The sequence below is a fragment of the Heloderma suspectum genome, chromosome 5, assembly GCF_057233095.1.
Source record: "Heloderma suspectum isolate Gila_16-S chromosome 5, 16-S_ref, whole genome shotgun sequence".
NCBI classification, from domain to species: domain Eukaryota; kingdom Metazoa; phylum Chordata; class Lepidosauria; order Squamata; family Helodermatidae; genus Heloderma; species Heloderma suspectum.
Window position 1 is genome coordinate 133,305,045 of NC_139462.1, and position 17,128 is coordinate 133,322,172.

At 43.6% G+C, this 17,128-nt stretch overlaps 1 protein-coding gene across 1 annotated transcript in view; it reads left to right on the forward strand.

Annotated features, from left to right (window-relative positions):
• The window catches only part of EPHA5 (EPH receptor A5), a 409,399-nt gene that overhangs the window by 265,556 nt on the left and 126,715 nt on the right, over positions 1-17,128 (forward strand). Inside the window, exon 10 of the mRNA XM_084859796.1 lies at positions 6,413-6,518. Within this exon, the coding sequence (XP_084715922.1) occupies positions 6,413-6,518 (106 nt within the window). The remainder of the gene's footprint in view (positions 1-6,412; positions 6,519-17,128) is intronic.

Genomic DNA, 17,128 nt, shown 5'->3' on the forward strand with positions numbered 1-17,128 from the left:
GCATTCTTGGCCAGTTTTCTGGATTACTGATTATTGCCCAAAATGTCTGTGGATGTTCCATGGTCTATTTCATCAGTCCCATCTAGTGATGTGTGACTGGCATGTTTGGTTGCTTTAGCTCACTCAAAGTTGGTGTCCTGGGGCATTTTCCAGAATACAGATTTGTTCCTGGAACAGATAGGGGTGCTGGAGAAATTCGAGACAGACTAAAATGAGCTTGGATTTCTGAGAATCCGACTTGCAGAATCCACTGTGGAGTGACCTCCTCAGGCCTCGTGGAGTCCATGGACTTTCGGATAATTATTTTACTTTCCTGAAATTTACGCATATAAATTCGTAGGGAACTACGCAAGTGTCTGCTGAGGAAACGTTGAATGGAATGGGGGACAATATGCTAACTGTTACGTACCAAGGTAAATTCTGTAAATACTTACGTAAATACTTATGTAATTATTTGTGTAATTTTCTGCATGATGAAATTTTTTTTTGCATCTGTCTGTGGGTGGATGATGGAGCAAAAAGCACCTGACAATCCACAAAACACAGATGGAGCGGATTTTATACAGTCCGCACATCCCTAGGAACAGGTACCAGAATGTGGTTTCTGTGGAGATCTCATGCCTTATTGCATCATTCTCATCTAGCCATATGTGATTGGTGGGTTTCTTTAGTTTAGCTAGTTCAGAAGTTGGTGTTCCAGGACATTTTCCAGAATATGGGTACCAGAAGTTGGTTTCTGTGGAAGTTCTGTAGCTTATTTCATGTCTCCCATCTTGTCACATGTGACTGGTGAAGTTCATTGGTTTGCCTCAGCGACAAGTTGGTGTTCTGGGCCATTTTCTGGAATACAGGTTCATGGAATACAGGTTCTAGAATACTGGAACATGGATTCTGTGGAAGTTTTGTGGCTTACTGCATCACTCCCATCAAGTCATGTGTGACTGGTGAATTTGCTTGTTTTGGTTAGGTCAGAGGTAAGGATGTGCGAACCCATGCCCGTCTCAGTTTTGTGGGCGCCCACCCAGCCTCTGCCCCTGCTCTCCGGCCCCTGGACCGCGCTCGAGCCCCTCCCATCGGTGAGTGCTCGGTGAGTGGTCCGCACTCACCCCAGCAGCCTCGTCAAGCTCTGCAGTTGCCATTTTTTGAAAAATAAAATGGTGATTGCAGAAATGCACATATTTGCATATGCATGAAAATGCGCATGTGCATTTTTGCGCATACACAAATATGCACATTTTTGCGATCGCCATTTTATTTTTCAAAAAATGGCAACCGCAGAACTTGACGAGGCTGCCAGGGTGAATGCAGGCTGCTCGCCGAGTGCAGGCAGGGGGTGAGCTGGGGCAGGGGCTTGGTGAGCAGGGCTCAGGAGTGTGGGAACGGGGGTTCCGCTGGATTCCCAGACGGAATTGAGTGCCCGTGCAATCCCTAGTCAAAGGTTGGTGTTTCGTGGCATTCTATTCTATTCCAGATGACTTATGGGTGTTAAAGGGTTAATAAAAGTATAATATTGGAAGGGTTTGAGTTCTAAAATATTGTCCTGAAGTGTCTCTAACACATCCCACTGTTTTTGGCATTTTTTTTTTTTTTTAAAGCAGCTGTTCTAGCCTGTTCTGTTCCATCTTTACACCTTCCTCTGATGGGACTATGCCATAGGACTATGGGACTCTGCCATTGATGGCTTATGTCATCATGACCCTCTTGGCCCTTCCAGCGTGCAGCAGAGGATGAGGAAAAGGCATGGGCTACTTCCTGAGGTGTAGGACAGTCAATGTGTTATTCAGGGCCTCCTGGCCCTGCCGTTGTTCTCTGGTTCAGAGGGTGTGTCCCTGGCAGAAATTCCCATCTCCCTAGGCTCGCAGAACTCTCAAGCTGCATGATCAGGTGAGGGCCCTTTAATTGTCCAGTCGGCTCCTCTAGGAGGGGTGGTGCTGACCATGCTACAGGTCTTGTCAGCCTCCATAAGGCTTCAGTTGGTTTTAGAGACCAACTGCTGAGAGAACATCCTCTAATTGTTCTGGTAGGAGAGTGTTCCTGCCAGCAGGACCCACTTCAAGCGATCCAAGCTCTGATTTTCTTCCTTCCTTGATCTGACTGCCATCAGATGCTAGCAGGTTCCCCTGCGAGCCTCAAGGAACCACAAAACAGGACAGTCTGCAGGTCCTCCAGCGAGTACCACAAACTCTTGCTGCTTATGTCATTTGTGGCAGCCATGCTGCCATGGCTTGCCACATGTGCCCTGAATTACGAGTGGTTATAAGTGGATGCCTCCCTTATGAGCCGCCCCTCCCCCATGGGCGTTATGGTCATTATTAGAGGGCAGATTGGTGTCCAGTAGGAATGGGGGCTTTTCTGCAGTGGCCCATGGGCTAATATAGAATCCCCTTCCTCTTGAGGCACAGATGGTATCATATCTAATCTTCAAAAAGAGACAAGTGACAGCTTACCGATCTCATCAGTCTTTTGGAAGTTGATTTATTGGTCCCTTATTTGGATTGTTGGCTGCTGATGTTATTTCTAGTTATTAGGCTTTGTTGGAGGGTAATAGCTCAGCAGTTAAGCAAACGCGTTCCATGCAGAAAGTCGCACGTTCAGTCCCTGACATCTCCAGTTAAGAAATCCCAGGAAACACCTCCAGCCTTAGATCCTGGAAAGAGCCAGTGCCATTTAGGGTAGACAATGCTGGATAAGATGGAACAGTGATCTGACTCATTATAAGGCAGCTTCATGTGTTGATTTATGTTGGTTTATGATTTTAGATTATTAGATGTGTAAATTGTGAATTATGGTTTTAGATGTTTAGGTATGTACATCTTAACTTTTTGTTTTTAAAATGTATTATTTCAAACTGCCCTGTTTCTTTTCTTTCTTTTTTAATTAATGGGGGAAACTGCCCCTCCCCTTTTTGTTGTGTTGTGTTCCTTTGTGGTTAAATTTAAATTGCCATCAATATTTATGTGTGTTCCGCATATCTATTTCAATTTGTTCAAATGATATGTTTATTACATTTTCATACTATTTCTATTCAGGAAAGATTTCATAATGGAATAAATTCCCTTCATTTCCCTGGAAACCTATTTTCCATATTTATCTTCTGAATTTAAATTGATCAGCCTTTGATTATTGTTTGCCTTAAGCTGTCATCATCCATTCTCTTAAAAAAATGCTTTCAGCTTTCCTGTTTTCAATGCATGTTACCTTTTTAAAATGAAATAGATTTTAAAGGAATGGCAGAATCAGCCATGGAGTCAGTGAGCAGGCTAATATAGAGAAAAGAGCTTAGTGATGCAAACATTAATGTAATAAAAATTATCTATTTAATGTTTCTCATATTGCATTAACCATTAATCATGTCCTATAAGTAGAAATAAAACCTTATTATGCTGCCAAATAAATCTCTATTATAAATTTTGGATACAGTAGAAAAGTTTCTAATTCAGAGTAGTTCAGTAATCGTGTTTCAGGGAATTTATAAATAACCTACTGGCATTTCAGCACAATTTGTTTATTGCAATCCTGACCTTAAACGTACAAGCAAAACATACCATAATAATAATGTTTAGAGGCCTATCATGTAAATCAAGGAAATAAGCAACATTGCCTAGAACGTGTTTATAGGAAAGCCATTCTAATGAAATGTGCCTTGGGCTGCAATCATATATGCGCTTTGCCACTGAATTCAGTGAGGGTTACTTCTGAGTAGACATGAAGGATTGCACAGTTAAAGTACTTTTCAGTTATTAAAGAATTAGTTTAAGCAAACATTCTGGAACAAGTAAATGCAGTTACAGGTACCAAATATGGTTGCTACTGAATTTCTCCCAGCTGGGAGGGAATTCTGGTAGGGGCACAACGTTTTCTTATGAATCGGGGGGGGGGGGAGAGGAGACATTCTAGAATTTGCAGTGGGTTTTATGGCCTCTGAGGGTCCCCCATCATAACAAGACCGAATTATGCTTGTTTATAAACACTTTTGGGGAATTACATTCCACCCAAGAGCTAATAAACCTACCAGAAATAAGTGTCTATAAATCTGTAGCACTAATTAGAACTTCAGTTGACAGTACAGGATTTGCAATTTAATGTAATGTCCAATCATTATGAAATTATAACAGTTTACTGTAATGTAGCCCTGCAGTGCTCAACTGGTGATTTACAGATCAGATACTTAAAACAAAAGTACTACTTCAAATCCCATGTTCAAATAATGTTTAATACTTTGTGAGTTTGCACTTTGTATTGGATTGTAATCAGTAATTTTATAGCTGTCATACAATTAATATTGTGTATCAGTGACCCCTTCCTTTCCCAACTCCATCTATAAGTTAAGAGTTGCTGTGTACTATTATGCACAATTTTTTTTGGCCAACATTTAGTCATTTGAAGATAGTTCTATTAGTGGAAATATGTGGAAAATCCGTCCCCCTTAACATGTGGGGCGAGGGTGGGGGGATAGCTCAGTGACGGAGCACATGCTTGGCTTGCAAAAGGTCCCGGGTTCAATCGCCAGCATCTCCAGGTAGGGCTAGGAAAGGATCCTGCCCAAAACCCTAGAGAGCCGCTGCTGCCAGTCAGTGTCAACAGTACTGGGCGAGATGGACCAATGTTCTGACTCGGTAGAAGGCAGCTGCCTATGTTCCTATGTGTTTCCTCCCTTCTGTCAGTTCCTGAAGCATGAACCCCCCCCCCCTTTCCATGTTAGATGCAACAGAAGGCAGAAGCCATTGCTGAGGCAGCACCATTTCTTTCCCATCATGGGTGCCATTTTAGGGAGGGGAACTCTCCCTGCTGGTGTTTCTGACCAGATATTCCATAGGAGCATCTGTCTCTCTGGCCAACTTGCAAGTTCTTCATAGCCATTGCTCTAAACAATTAAATGCACACATTTACTAGCTGTAATCATGCCAAAGGCACAAATCCCTTAACTTTTTTTTTTTTTAAAGGATGCACGACTGACCTATGTTAATACTGTGGTCATTATTATTGACAGGAGAACTACTGGGGAAGGGGGAAAAAGATACTAGCAGAGAGGAGGGCAGAATTGCTAGCAAAGTTCAAAAGCCTGATGTTACATATAATCAAGATTAATCGCCATAAACAAACCCTCAAAGCCCATCCTGTGGATTTTCAGGCCATTTTTGTGATTCCTTTTCTTTTTAATGTCTTATAGTAAGGTACAAGTGGGACCTTCAGTACAGGGTGTTGGTGTATTCTCTCTACCTGTTCAGGGGTCTAGCCACCTTCTGTGTACCTAGGGAGTTCCCCAAGTATATGTAGTGGCCGCTAACTTATTTTTGGATGGCTCTGTTTTGCTTCCAAAATAATGGGCACTCAGCCACTGTAGTTCACTATTAGTGTGTGTGTGTGTGTGTGTGTGTGTGTACAGGGTGGCCCAAAAATAGGTATACAGTTGTTTAGAATGTTGATGGGAGGGAGAGAGAATTTTCATTCTTCCAGTACTGCTTTAGAATCTACTTTCTTTGTTCTTGACTCAAGTTTGCTGCCATCATTCACAATATCAGTAAAAAAATAACTAAATACTAAACAACTGTATACCTACTTAAGGGCCTCACTCCCCTCACTCTCTACACTTAAGTGATTTAACTGTCACTCCCTCTTCCCAACTGTCATTCTGACTCCACCCACACATCTTCTATTCACACATTCTGCCCCCCTCCCATCAACATTCTAAACAACTGTATACCTACTTTTGGGCCAGTCTGTATATGCAAGACTTACCCAACTTGGTGCCCTCCAGATGTGTTTGACAACTACTCCTGGGGGCTGGTGGGAGTTGTAGTTCAACATATCTGGAAGGCTCCCAGTTCGGGAAGGCTTGTGCGTGTATGTGTGATATCTGCCTGTTTGAGGGTTGCTGGGGGAGGAGGGAGAAAGTTAACCTCTTCCCTGCCCCAGCAACTCTGATCAAAGTCTGTGCTTTCCTGGTACCGTTAGCAGATCAATGAGGCTGGGAATCCAGGGCTAGCAAAGAAAATGCCCCATGCCGCTGACAGACAATAAGACCTGTGTTGCTGTCAAATTTTGGCTAAAGTGAAATGTCAAAGCAGATTTGGAGGTTCCTGTTTTGAGAGAAAACAGAAAGAGTTGTGTGATAAAATGTCTAGCAAAAATTTCTTGGGGCAGAGGGGCTGGGTCTGCATATCATCACAACAGACAAAATTCAATGTGTGGGAAAAGGGTTCTGTGTCTAATTACAATAGAGTTTTCCTAAAACTGGAAATACTACTTTCATTATTTTATTTTTGAAAGCTAAATGATAATCAAAGTAACATCTTAAAGAATGGCTGGATTTCTTAAGCCACAGTTCTCCTCCATCAGACTTGAAGTAAAGGCTTCTCTGAAGATTTATGGCAATTTTAACTGTAATCTCCCTTTTTGTTCCGCTTCTCAGCAGTAGCTGCATCCAGCGATCAGAGCCAGATCCCTATAATTGCTGTGTCTGTAACAGTGGGAGTGATTCTCTTGGCTGTTGTTATCGGTTTCCTTCTCAGCGGAAGGTAAGAGGGGGAAAGCAGCGCATTTTGTACTTTACAACTCTCCTTTGTCCCCCTACCTCCCCTCTAACTTTGATCTGCCTAGCTGTCTTTGGAGCACGTTTCTTTGCAAGCCAGAAAACAGAGAAGCACTGTAGTCTATTAACTCTAGTCACTAGTTGTGTGTGTGGGGGGGATGTTTTCTGCTGGAAATACTGGTCTCAGAAAGAGTGCTCCCTGGGGTGCTATTCTCCATACAAAAGATACTACCTTGTTAACTTTGAAGGTATGCTCCTATAGGTTGTATTTCATGGGTTCTGTTTTTCTGTAATTCTTTCCTTCTTTTAAAGTATTTATATGGCATATTCGTGTGGCAGTTACCTTAAGCTGTTTACACCACATTGGCAGCGGCCATAGCCAGACATAAGAACATAAGAAGAGCCCTGCTGGATCAGACCAAGGGTCCATCTCGTCCAGCATTCTGTTCACACAGTGGCCAACCAGCTGTCGACCAGGAACCCACAAGCAGGGCATGAGCACAACAGCACTCTCCCACGCATGCTCCCCAGCAACTGGCATACCTAGGCTCACTGTCTCTGGTACTGGAGGTAGCACATAGCCATCAAGACTAGTAGCCATTGATAGGCTTCTCCAGGAATTTGTCTAACCCCTTTTAAAGCCATCCAAGTTGGTGGCTATCACTGCGTCTTGTGGTAACAAATGCCATAGTTTATCTGCGCTGTGGGACTATATAAAAAGCAACAAAAGCGATACAGGATCACACAGGTGCCCAGTTTATTTTGTGCCAACTTGCCCAACATTTTGGAGAATGCCTCCTTCCTCAGGGGCTCCCTGCACTGTTATTTATTGTTTGTTTCTTACATTTATATCCCGCCTTTCCTCTAAGAAGCCCAAGGTGGCATATAGAGCTCTCCTCCTCTCCCTTTTTATCCTCACAGCAGCCTTGTGAGGCAGTTTAGGCTGAGAGTCATTGCCTGGCCCAAAGTCACCTAGTGAGCTTCATGGCCAAGTGGGGACTTGAACCCAGGTCTCCCCAGTCCCAGTGCAATGCTCTAACCACTACACCACACTGACTCTCACCACACCACTCAATAAAACTCTTTACCACTGCACATACAAATCAATGCAAATCAGTGGTAAGGAGTTTTGTCTAGTGCAGGGTGCCCCTGAGTAAGATGGTATTCTCTGAAATCTTGGGCATGTTGGCACCAAATAAATTGACCCCTGTGTGATCCTGTATCACATCTGTTGTTTTTTGGCTATTTTTGGTGCCTCCCTGATGTTGGCTGTGGGACTGTACAGCACAACAAATACCTAAATACAAGTAGTCTGTTTTAAGCAATTTCATTTATTTATAATGCTAAAGAAGAAGAAGAAATGGCAAGCACCCAGCAGTTTGGAGCAGGTTTACTGCCTACCTCCCTGCAAATAACAGGGCTAGGAACAGAGCACAATCCAGCCACAATGAACTTTTAAGACTGAACTCCACACATTATGTGGCCAGCCCGTTCCAACTGTCTGCTGAATGTACCTGAATGAAACACATCTCAGTTACATGTTACATTTTCAGTTGTATGCTTTTTAAAAACTCTTAGATATACAGCTGCTACAAAATGTTACATGTGAAGCAATCCTAATGCCTGTTGTCTTCAACAGGAGAATTAAACCTGTGGTTATTTCTCTCTCATTTAAAATTGGTTGATAGTGCATGTGTTAACTGTAGCTAGACAGTGCCTTTGCTTTTCTTAATGAAAAAACATTTAGGGAAGTGTCTTGGAATATTGCTGGAAGGGGAATTGGTCCTGCAGGACCCCCGCACCCCAACTTGGTCCCTGACATTGTATGTCCTCTCTCAATAACCACTGTACCTCAGATCTGGGTTATGGCTTGCTTTTTTGTCTGTGTGTAAACTATAGGTCCCTCATTTAAGATAGGGATGGGCAGAAAGTGGATCTTCCAAATATTTTGAACTTCAACTCCCAGCATTCCTGATTTAAGGCCATGCTGGCAAGGTCTTCTGGGAGTTGAAGTCCAAACTATCTAGAAATCTTCTGCCCACCCCTGTTTGAAGAGACCCAGAAGTTAGTGCAATATGAATGTGTTAAGCTCCCTTATACCAAGTCTAACAATTCATCCATCTATTAGTCTATTATTGATCACTCTGAATAACAGCCATCCCCAAGGCTGCAGGTGGAGTTCTTTGCTATCCGTGTTCCTTGTGATCCTTTAACTTGAGATGTGGGACTTTGAATGCAAAGCTTGTGCTCCACCATTGAACTAGGATCCCTAAGCTATATCACCCAGTGTGAATCCCAGTGGTTTTGTCATTTCCGCCAGGCTTTCTCAGACCAGTGCGCCTTCACACTCTTTTCCAGCAAATTGGTGTCAGCACTCTGTGCTCATATGCTCAGGCATGCTTTTTTAAAAAAATTACAAATGCCTTTTTACAAAAGTAGTGTTACACACAGCACCCAGGGAGCATCTTTGATGCTTTAACAAAACTATCCCTTTTCATAAGTGCTGAGGATTTTTTTCTTTTTAGGGATAGGAAAAAGGAGAAATGATATGAATGAATTGCTCAGGAGGTAGAGCCTGCTTTGCCTGCAAAAGATCCCAGTATCCATCTCAGGTATCTCCATTTACAAAGAGCTCATTAACATGAGTCTCCTGCCTAAGCCAAGACCTTAAGTCACCAGGCAGTTTTCCACCCTGTGGCCTTTTCTGAGAGAAGGGCGGTGAGAAGGGTGCTGGGTTGGGCAACTCTGGTTGGAGAAGCCCTGAGCACCTCTGACCAGCATCACTCAGTGCACTCACACGCACACACATGCACACACGCAGCCTTTCTTGTGGCTGCTTGGGTGACACTGGGCAGGGACACCCCGAGCACCTCTGACCAGTGTTGCCCAGTACACGCACACCCTTGCACCCAGTGGTAAAATCTTGCGAGAGAATGGCCACTTGTTTGACACTGAGCACGTGTGACCGATGTTGCCCACTCCATTCCCCTCAGGGGAAGGCCAAATGGAGGAACCACTTCCCAAAGTTTCTCCGTGCGCCTTCAGTGGGCGTCCAAAACTCCCCTCTACCCAGGCTTGGCTAATGTTTTCCTTAGGGTGGAGAGGAGTAGAGAGCAGCTCCTGCCAGCAGTACCAAGTGCTGCCACCTCATTAAGTCTTTCCTGAGAGGGACAGACAGGCTGGGAGCATGTGCTGTTGAGCATCATTCTCCAAAGGTGCACCGTGAACCTTCAATCTCCCCATTATTCAGCCTCTCCCAGGGTCAAGCAGGGGGAAGTATATGGTCTTGGGCACTGGTGCTGGAAGGCTTACCTTCAGAAAGGGGCGTCCAATGCTACCCTCCACCCAGTCTTTCCCAGTGAAACATTTGGGTAGAAGGGAACAGGTGTTGGGTGCCAATTCACAACGGTACATGGAACACCTCCTGGCAGCAGCACCGTCTGAAGACTTTCCATGTACCTTTGGGAAACAGAAACCAAGACTTTTCCCCCAACGCCTTTCCTGCTTCAAACCAGGAAAGGCCAATAGGGGTGACAGGAGCCACTGACCATGCTCTCCAGAGGGAAGTGCATGCTCTCAGTACAGAGCATGGTGAGTGGATTTGTCGAGGCATGGGGAAACGTTGTTTATTTAACCTGTGATTAGTGAGAAGCCAGGATCTGAAACCACAGTTTAAAACTGGCTTGTTCTCACAAGCCATAGTTTAAACCAACCATTGTTTCCTGAATTCAGACATCACAGGAAACTAGTTTGTTTAAAAGTGGAAGTGGAAGATTCCAATCTCCTCCTCACAGTTGCAAAATAGGAAGTGAGAGGAGGGGGAGCACTCAAGTCTGAGGCGCAATGCATTTTGTTCATATCGCTGAAAACCATAGTTTCTCGTTACGTAGGAACTTTGTGATGGCCCTTGCATTTTCCCACCTGTTAAGAATTCCCTTCCATTGTTCCAAAAAGCACTTCAGATTTATTTGGTTTGTGTACGCATTCTTCTTCATGAATTGCAAAGCCTGGCTGGTGTTTTGAGTGGCTCTTGACAATCCAAACTAAAACAGAACGGGCGGGGTGGGTGGGTTTCCAGACTTTCCAGCTATCAACCAATTTGGAAATTAACGTGAAAGGAAGCTGATTTAAGAGGCAGAAATTATCTTAGGCCTGCTGTGTTTGTCTTGGATGCAATTTTGAAAGAATTTGTGGAGTGTCTTAGCATGCTGTGACATTACAAGGATGGGGGGCGGGGGATGTATTTCAAGGCAAGCTATGGCCTTTTCTAGAATCTGCTAATCATTTTGTGGACATATTTTGATTCCTGCCGTAGTGATCAGTAGACAACTTGAGGTTCAAGTTCTTTGTTTAGAAGATTCCTCCTTGTAATTATTTCTAGCAAGTATCAACGTTTGGCTGCAGTATAGCTGGGCTGAAGCACCAGCCACAGCAGGGAGTTTTAGCTCCTTATCTCTGTGTTTTTAGTCTGGGCAGGGAAAGACCAATCTGCTGGAAACCCAGGAAAAGGAGTAAATGACTGTTCCGCTTATTGAGCGTTATTCAACTGAATGACCTCCTTCATGGTGAAAGTACACATTGCATGCCAATTCTGTAATAAACCTCTAATAGGCACTTTTTTTCGTTTTTATATAACTGTTTTGGGAGGAGGTGGTTTGTAGTGGGGCAGGGATGATGAGGCATTCCTTGCCCACAGTTTTCCCCTTAGAACACTGCCGCATCAAGCCACCGCCAAACATGTTTACCTCACATGATGTGAAGTAAACATATGTCTGGAACTATGAGGCTGAGGAAAGTGGCTTGGGTGGAGTTTCAGAGGAGACATTGCAGTATTTCTCCATCACTAATCATCCCAACCCAAAGTACATTTGCATATATTTGTATTTGTCAAGGTTTTACATGCCACACACATCGGCATGTAACTTGTTATTCCACCCTCACACAAGTAGCAGATGAGGCTGGCCTGGGGATTGCTTTAATGAATACTTCTCCACATTAAAAACACATGCATGTAGAAATCTATGGGCTAGGGAGAAGAGTTCTTCCTGATAAGTTTTGCATATACCGGGATTCCCCCCCCACACACACACACACACACAAACACCTCCTGGAAAGCATTCCACTAGGTGATTCCGGCACCTCCAGTCTGAAGTGATACTACCCAGGAACAATTTCACCACCTAACCTGCTGTTTGCACTAACTAGGCCAAGGTCTACTTCCATTGGCTGTTCTTTATCCCCTGTTTGTATGGTGTGTGTGTATGCGTGTGCGTGTGTTTTTCCCCATTTCTGTTTTGATTACCAAAGAGCTTTGGTCACAGACAGAGGTTTCTGGTGTTAAAAGATTAACCCATGATAGGGATTATTTGGAAAGGAATCTTTTGGTAACATCAGTGTCTTTAAACAAATCTGTGGTACTAGCATAGCTGGAATACTGTGTACAGTTTGTCACATTTCAGAAAAGATATTGGAGAGCTGGAAAAGGTCCAGAAAATGAAAACTGAAATGGTGGAGCAACTTTCCTATGAGGAAAGGTTCCAATATTTGCTGGGGGGGGGGGGGTTAGCTTAGAAAAAATGGGGAATAAGAGGTGGCATGATAGAGGTTTACAGAATGATGCGTGGTGTGGAGAAAGTGGATAGGGAGGTTTTCTCCCTCTCTCATAATTCCAGTTTTATTGGAGTCATGCAATGAAGCTGAATGGTGGGAGGTCCAGGACAGACAAAAATAAATATTTCTTCACATGATGTATAGTTGAATGATGGAATTCATTACCACAAGATGTGATGATGGCCGCCATCTTAAGATGGCTTTAAAAGGAGATTAGACAAATTCACAAAGAATAAGCTGTGAGTTATGATTAGATATGTAATATTTCCAGAAATTCTGAAACCATGGGGAAAAAGAACCCTTTATCCTGGGCAGTTTAGAGGGAAAATGGAAGTTTGGGGGGAAATTGAAATACTTGCAGTATCTACTTGCTTATCAATCGAACATGGTCTTCGATGTCTATATACTAATGCCCAGAGTATGGGAAACAAACAGAACGAACTTGAACTCTTAATACAGGAGGGAAATTATGACTTGATAGGTATAACTGAGACTTGGTGGGATGACTCTCATGACTGGAATACAGCAGTTGAAGGATATAACTTGTTCAAAAAGAACAGGAGGAACAGAAAGGGAGGCGGGGTTGCACTGTATGTGAAAAATACATATCTCTGCACAGAAATACAGGAGGAGGAGCTTGGTAGCCCCATCGAGAGCATCTGGGTTGAAATAAATGGAGCAAAGAATAAAAGGAACCTGGTGGTCGGAGTCTACTACCGGCCACCCAATCAAGGAGAAGACAAGGATGAAACTTTTGAAAAGCAAATAGCCAATGTTTTAAGGAAGCATGATGTAGTAGTAATGGGGGACTTCAATTTCCCCGATATTTGTTGGGAGACAAATTCTGCAAAACATGGCCCCTCCAGGAAATTCCTGACTTGTGTGGCGGATAACTTCCTCCTACAGAAAGTAGAGGAAGGAACTAGAGGATCGGCTATCCTTGACTTGATCCTAACCAACAGAGATGACTTAGTGGATAAAGTAGCAGTTACAGGAACTCTGGGGGAAAGCGACCATGTTGTACTTGAGTTTTTGGTTCTAAGGGAAGCAAAAGCCGAGTGTACTCAAACGCGTACCCTGGATTTTAGGAAAGCTGATTTTAATAAACTCAGAACAATGATCAGTAAGGTCCCATGGCAAGCAATGCTAGCGAGAAAAGGAGTCCAAGATGGGTGGGAACTTTTAAAAAAGGAAATTCTCAATGCACAATCACAAACAATTCCAACAAGAAGAAAAGGTGGAAGACAACAGAAGAAGCCAATGTGGCTTCACAAAAAGCTTAGGGATGACCTGAAAACAAAAAAGGACACATATAGGAAGTGGAAAGAAGGCCAAGTAACAAAGGAAGAGTACAGGCAGGTAGCACAGAATTGCAGGGATGGCGTCAGGAAGGCTAAAGCGGAGAACGAGGTGAGGTTAGCGAGGGATGCTAAAAACAACAAAAAGGCTTTCTTCAGCTACGTGCATAGTAAAAGGCAGAGGAAAGAAATGGTTGTTCAGCTATTAAATAAGGATGGCAAAATGATAACAGAGGACAAAGAAAAGGCAGAGGTGCTCAATTCCTACTTTGGCTCAGTCTTCTCCCAAAAGAGGGTCTATGACCCCCCTGGCAAAGGCGAAGTACAGGCTGAAGGGGCAGGATTGCAGCTTGAGATCGACAGGCATATGGTCAAGGAACACCTCATTACTTTGAATGAGTTCAAATCTCCAGGGCCAGATGAACTGCATCCTAGAGTCATAAAGGAACTGGCAGAAGAACTCTCAGAACCGCTGTCTATTCTCTTTGAGAAATCATGGAGGACAGGGGAAGTGCCAGATGACTGGAGGAGGGCTAACGTTGTCCCTATCTTCAAAAAGGGTAAAAAGGAGGAACCTGGGAACTACAGACCAGTCAGTCTGACATCAATCCCTGGGAAAATTCTGGAGCAGATCATAAAGCAATCCATCTGGAAGCACCTTGACAACAATGCCGTGATTACTCGAAGCCAACATGGATTTGTCAAAAACAAGTCCTGCCAGACAAATCTGATCTCATTTTTTGATCAAGTCACCTCCCTTGTAGACCGTGGGAATGCTGTAGACATCATATACCTCGACTTCAGCAAAGCTTTCGACAAAGTGCCCCATGATATCCTGATGAGCAAACTAGCTCGAAGTGGGCTAGATGAAACAACGATCCGGTGGATCCACAGTTGGCTACAGAATCGGACTCAAAGAGTGCTTATCAATGGGACCTTCTCAAGCTGGGGAGAGGTAACGAGTGGGGTACCGCAGGGCTCAGTCCTGGGCCCAGTGCTCTTCAACATTTTTATTAATGACTTGGAGGAGGAGGTGCAGGGAATGCTGATCAAATTTGCAGATGACACAAAATTGGGAGGGATAGCTAATACTTTGGAAGACAGAAACAAAATTCAAAGTGATCTGGATAGACTGGAGTGCTGGGCAGAAAACAACAGAATGGCATTTAATAGGGACAAATGCCAAGTTCTGCACCTAGGAAAAAGAAACCAAATGCACAGTTACAAGATGGGGGATACGTGGCTCAACCACACTACGAGCGAGAAGGATCTTGGAATTGTCGTCGATCACAAGCTGAATATGAGCCAACAGTGTGATGTGGCTGCAAAAAAGGCAAATGCTATTTTGGGCTGCATTCATAGAAGCATCGCTTCCAAATCCCGGGAAGTACTAGTTCCCCTCTACTCAGCACTGGTTAGGCCTCATCTGGAGTACTGTGTCCAGTTCTGGGCACCACACTTTAAGAAGGATGCATACAAGCTGGAGAGGGTTCAAAGGAGGGCAACAAAGATGATCAGGGGACTGGAAACAAAGCCCTATGAAGAGAGACTGAAAGAACTGGGCATGTTTAGCCTTGAGAAGAGAAGACTGAGGGGAGATATGATAGCACTCTTCAAGTACTTGAAAGGTTGTCACAGAGAAGAAGGCCAGGATCTCTTCTTGATCATCCCAGAGTGCAGGACACGGAATAATGGGCTCAAGTTACAGGAAGCCAGATTCCGACTGAACATCAGGAAAAACTTCCTGAGTGTCAGAGCAATACGGCAATGGAACCAATTACCTGGGGAGGTGGTGGGCTCTCCCACACTGGAGGCCTTCAAGACGAGGCTGGACAGCCATTTGTCAGGGATGCTCTGACTTGGATTCCTGCACTGAGCAGGGGGTTGGACTCGATGGCCTTGTAGGCCCCTTCCAACCCTACTATTCTATGATTCTATGATTCTATAACCTAAATTTAGTTTACTGCTTTAAAAACATAAACAGCATCATTTATAAATTAGCCTTTAAATTGTGGTATTTGGTATATTTATGAAATTTACAGAGCAATCCTGTATGTGTTTGCTGAAAAGTAAAGATCCACCCTGTTGGATCTTATGCCCAGATAAGCGCACACAGGATTGTGCCTCAAAAATAAAAATACCTTAGTTTTTTTCACACAAAACTGCAAATCCACCCAATATTAGAGAGGGGGGGGGCATAAATTGTTATAGCAAATGCTTCCTAAGCCCATGTATCTTAGCTAGATCTGAGAAGTAGAGAAAAATAGAAGTTGAAAATAGAAATCACACATTTTGAAGTAAGTGGAGGAAACATTGCCTTTTTAAAAAAAGCATGTCACTCATTTCAAAAGAGAAACTATTTCTTTGGAGGGGTTTTTCAATATTCCTCCAAATTTACATGTCTTTTCATTGGAAAAATTGGGGAGAAATGTTTTCAGGGGAAAACAGATCCCCCCCACCCCATTTTCTTGTTTTTATTTCCTCTGGACCCTCACATCTCTAGATGATGACCTCATAACTACTTCCAGGTTCAGAAGCAGCATACCTCTAAATATCAGTTGCAGGGGAACAAGAGCAGGAGGTGGTTGCTGCACTCATGTCCCGCTTGTGAGCTTCCCATAGGCATGTGGTTGGCCACTATGGGAAGCAGGACGCTTGACTAGATAGGGCTTTGGTCTTATCTAGCGTGGCTCTTCTTACATCCTCATTGTCTTGCCTTGGCCTGGTTCAGAAATATGACTCAAACTACGGTTTAGGGACTGGACTATGTGGTCATGCATGGCCTCCCTGCCCTCCCCCCAACTCCTGGTGGTGTGAATATGCTCTGTCCTTGTCCTCCCTGTTTCAGCCTTAACTGTGACCTTTGCCATTCCAGGTTAAAATTGGCTTGTTTCAATAATCTGGGTTTAATAAGTGAGTTTTACTATATTTATATATTGCACCACTTCACCCAAGCAGCATCATTTCATCCAGATGCTTTGGCAAACAGGTACTTTTGCAGAAGGGGTTTTTCCTCCAAGAAGATGCTGGAGTGAAAGATGAAAAGATATTTATATCGTTGAATCTTGGGGAAGGTCAAATAAGACTTACATTTGACAGTATTTGACTGTTCAGTTGGCCAGCACTTCAACCCTGTGCTTAAACATTTATTTTTTTTGCATTGTCTGCATGAAAGGGTAGCTATTAAAGTGTATTATTAAAGTGCTATCAAGTATAACCAAGCCTGCATTAAGCAATCGTATGATCATGGTTTAGCATATTTGGGGGAAAGAACCTGCAGAATCCTGAGTCCAGCAGCTACTCTGAGCGGCACCAAAGACATGGGACAAGCCATAGCTCAATTCTAAACACACGCATTGCATGCAGAAGGTCCCAAGATGATTTCCCAGTATTTCCCTCCATTGCATAGAATCAAACATTTATTTTCCAGATTTTGAAGGTCTCTGGATTCTTAATAAACTTGAGGTGAACAAAAAGGTCTTAGATCCCATTAAGGGAAGGAAAAACTGCTTCTAAGGACAAAGAGCCATTTCCCCACTTGAAATTACCCCCTGCAGGTAAATTTTGCCCCTTGAAAACATTTAAATGCAGGGGAGGGAAGCAACTTGGACTGGGGAAATGGTGGGGCTGAAAAGGTTGCCCCTATCACCCCCACTGATAGTGGACTCTCCACATCAAAATGAGCCAT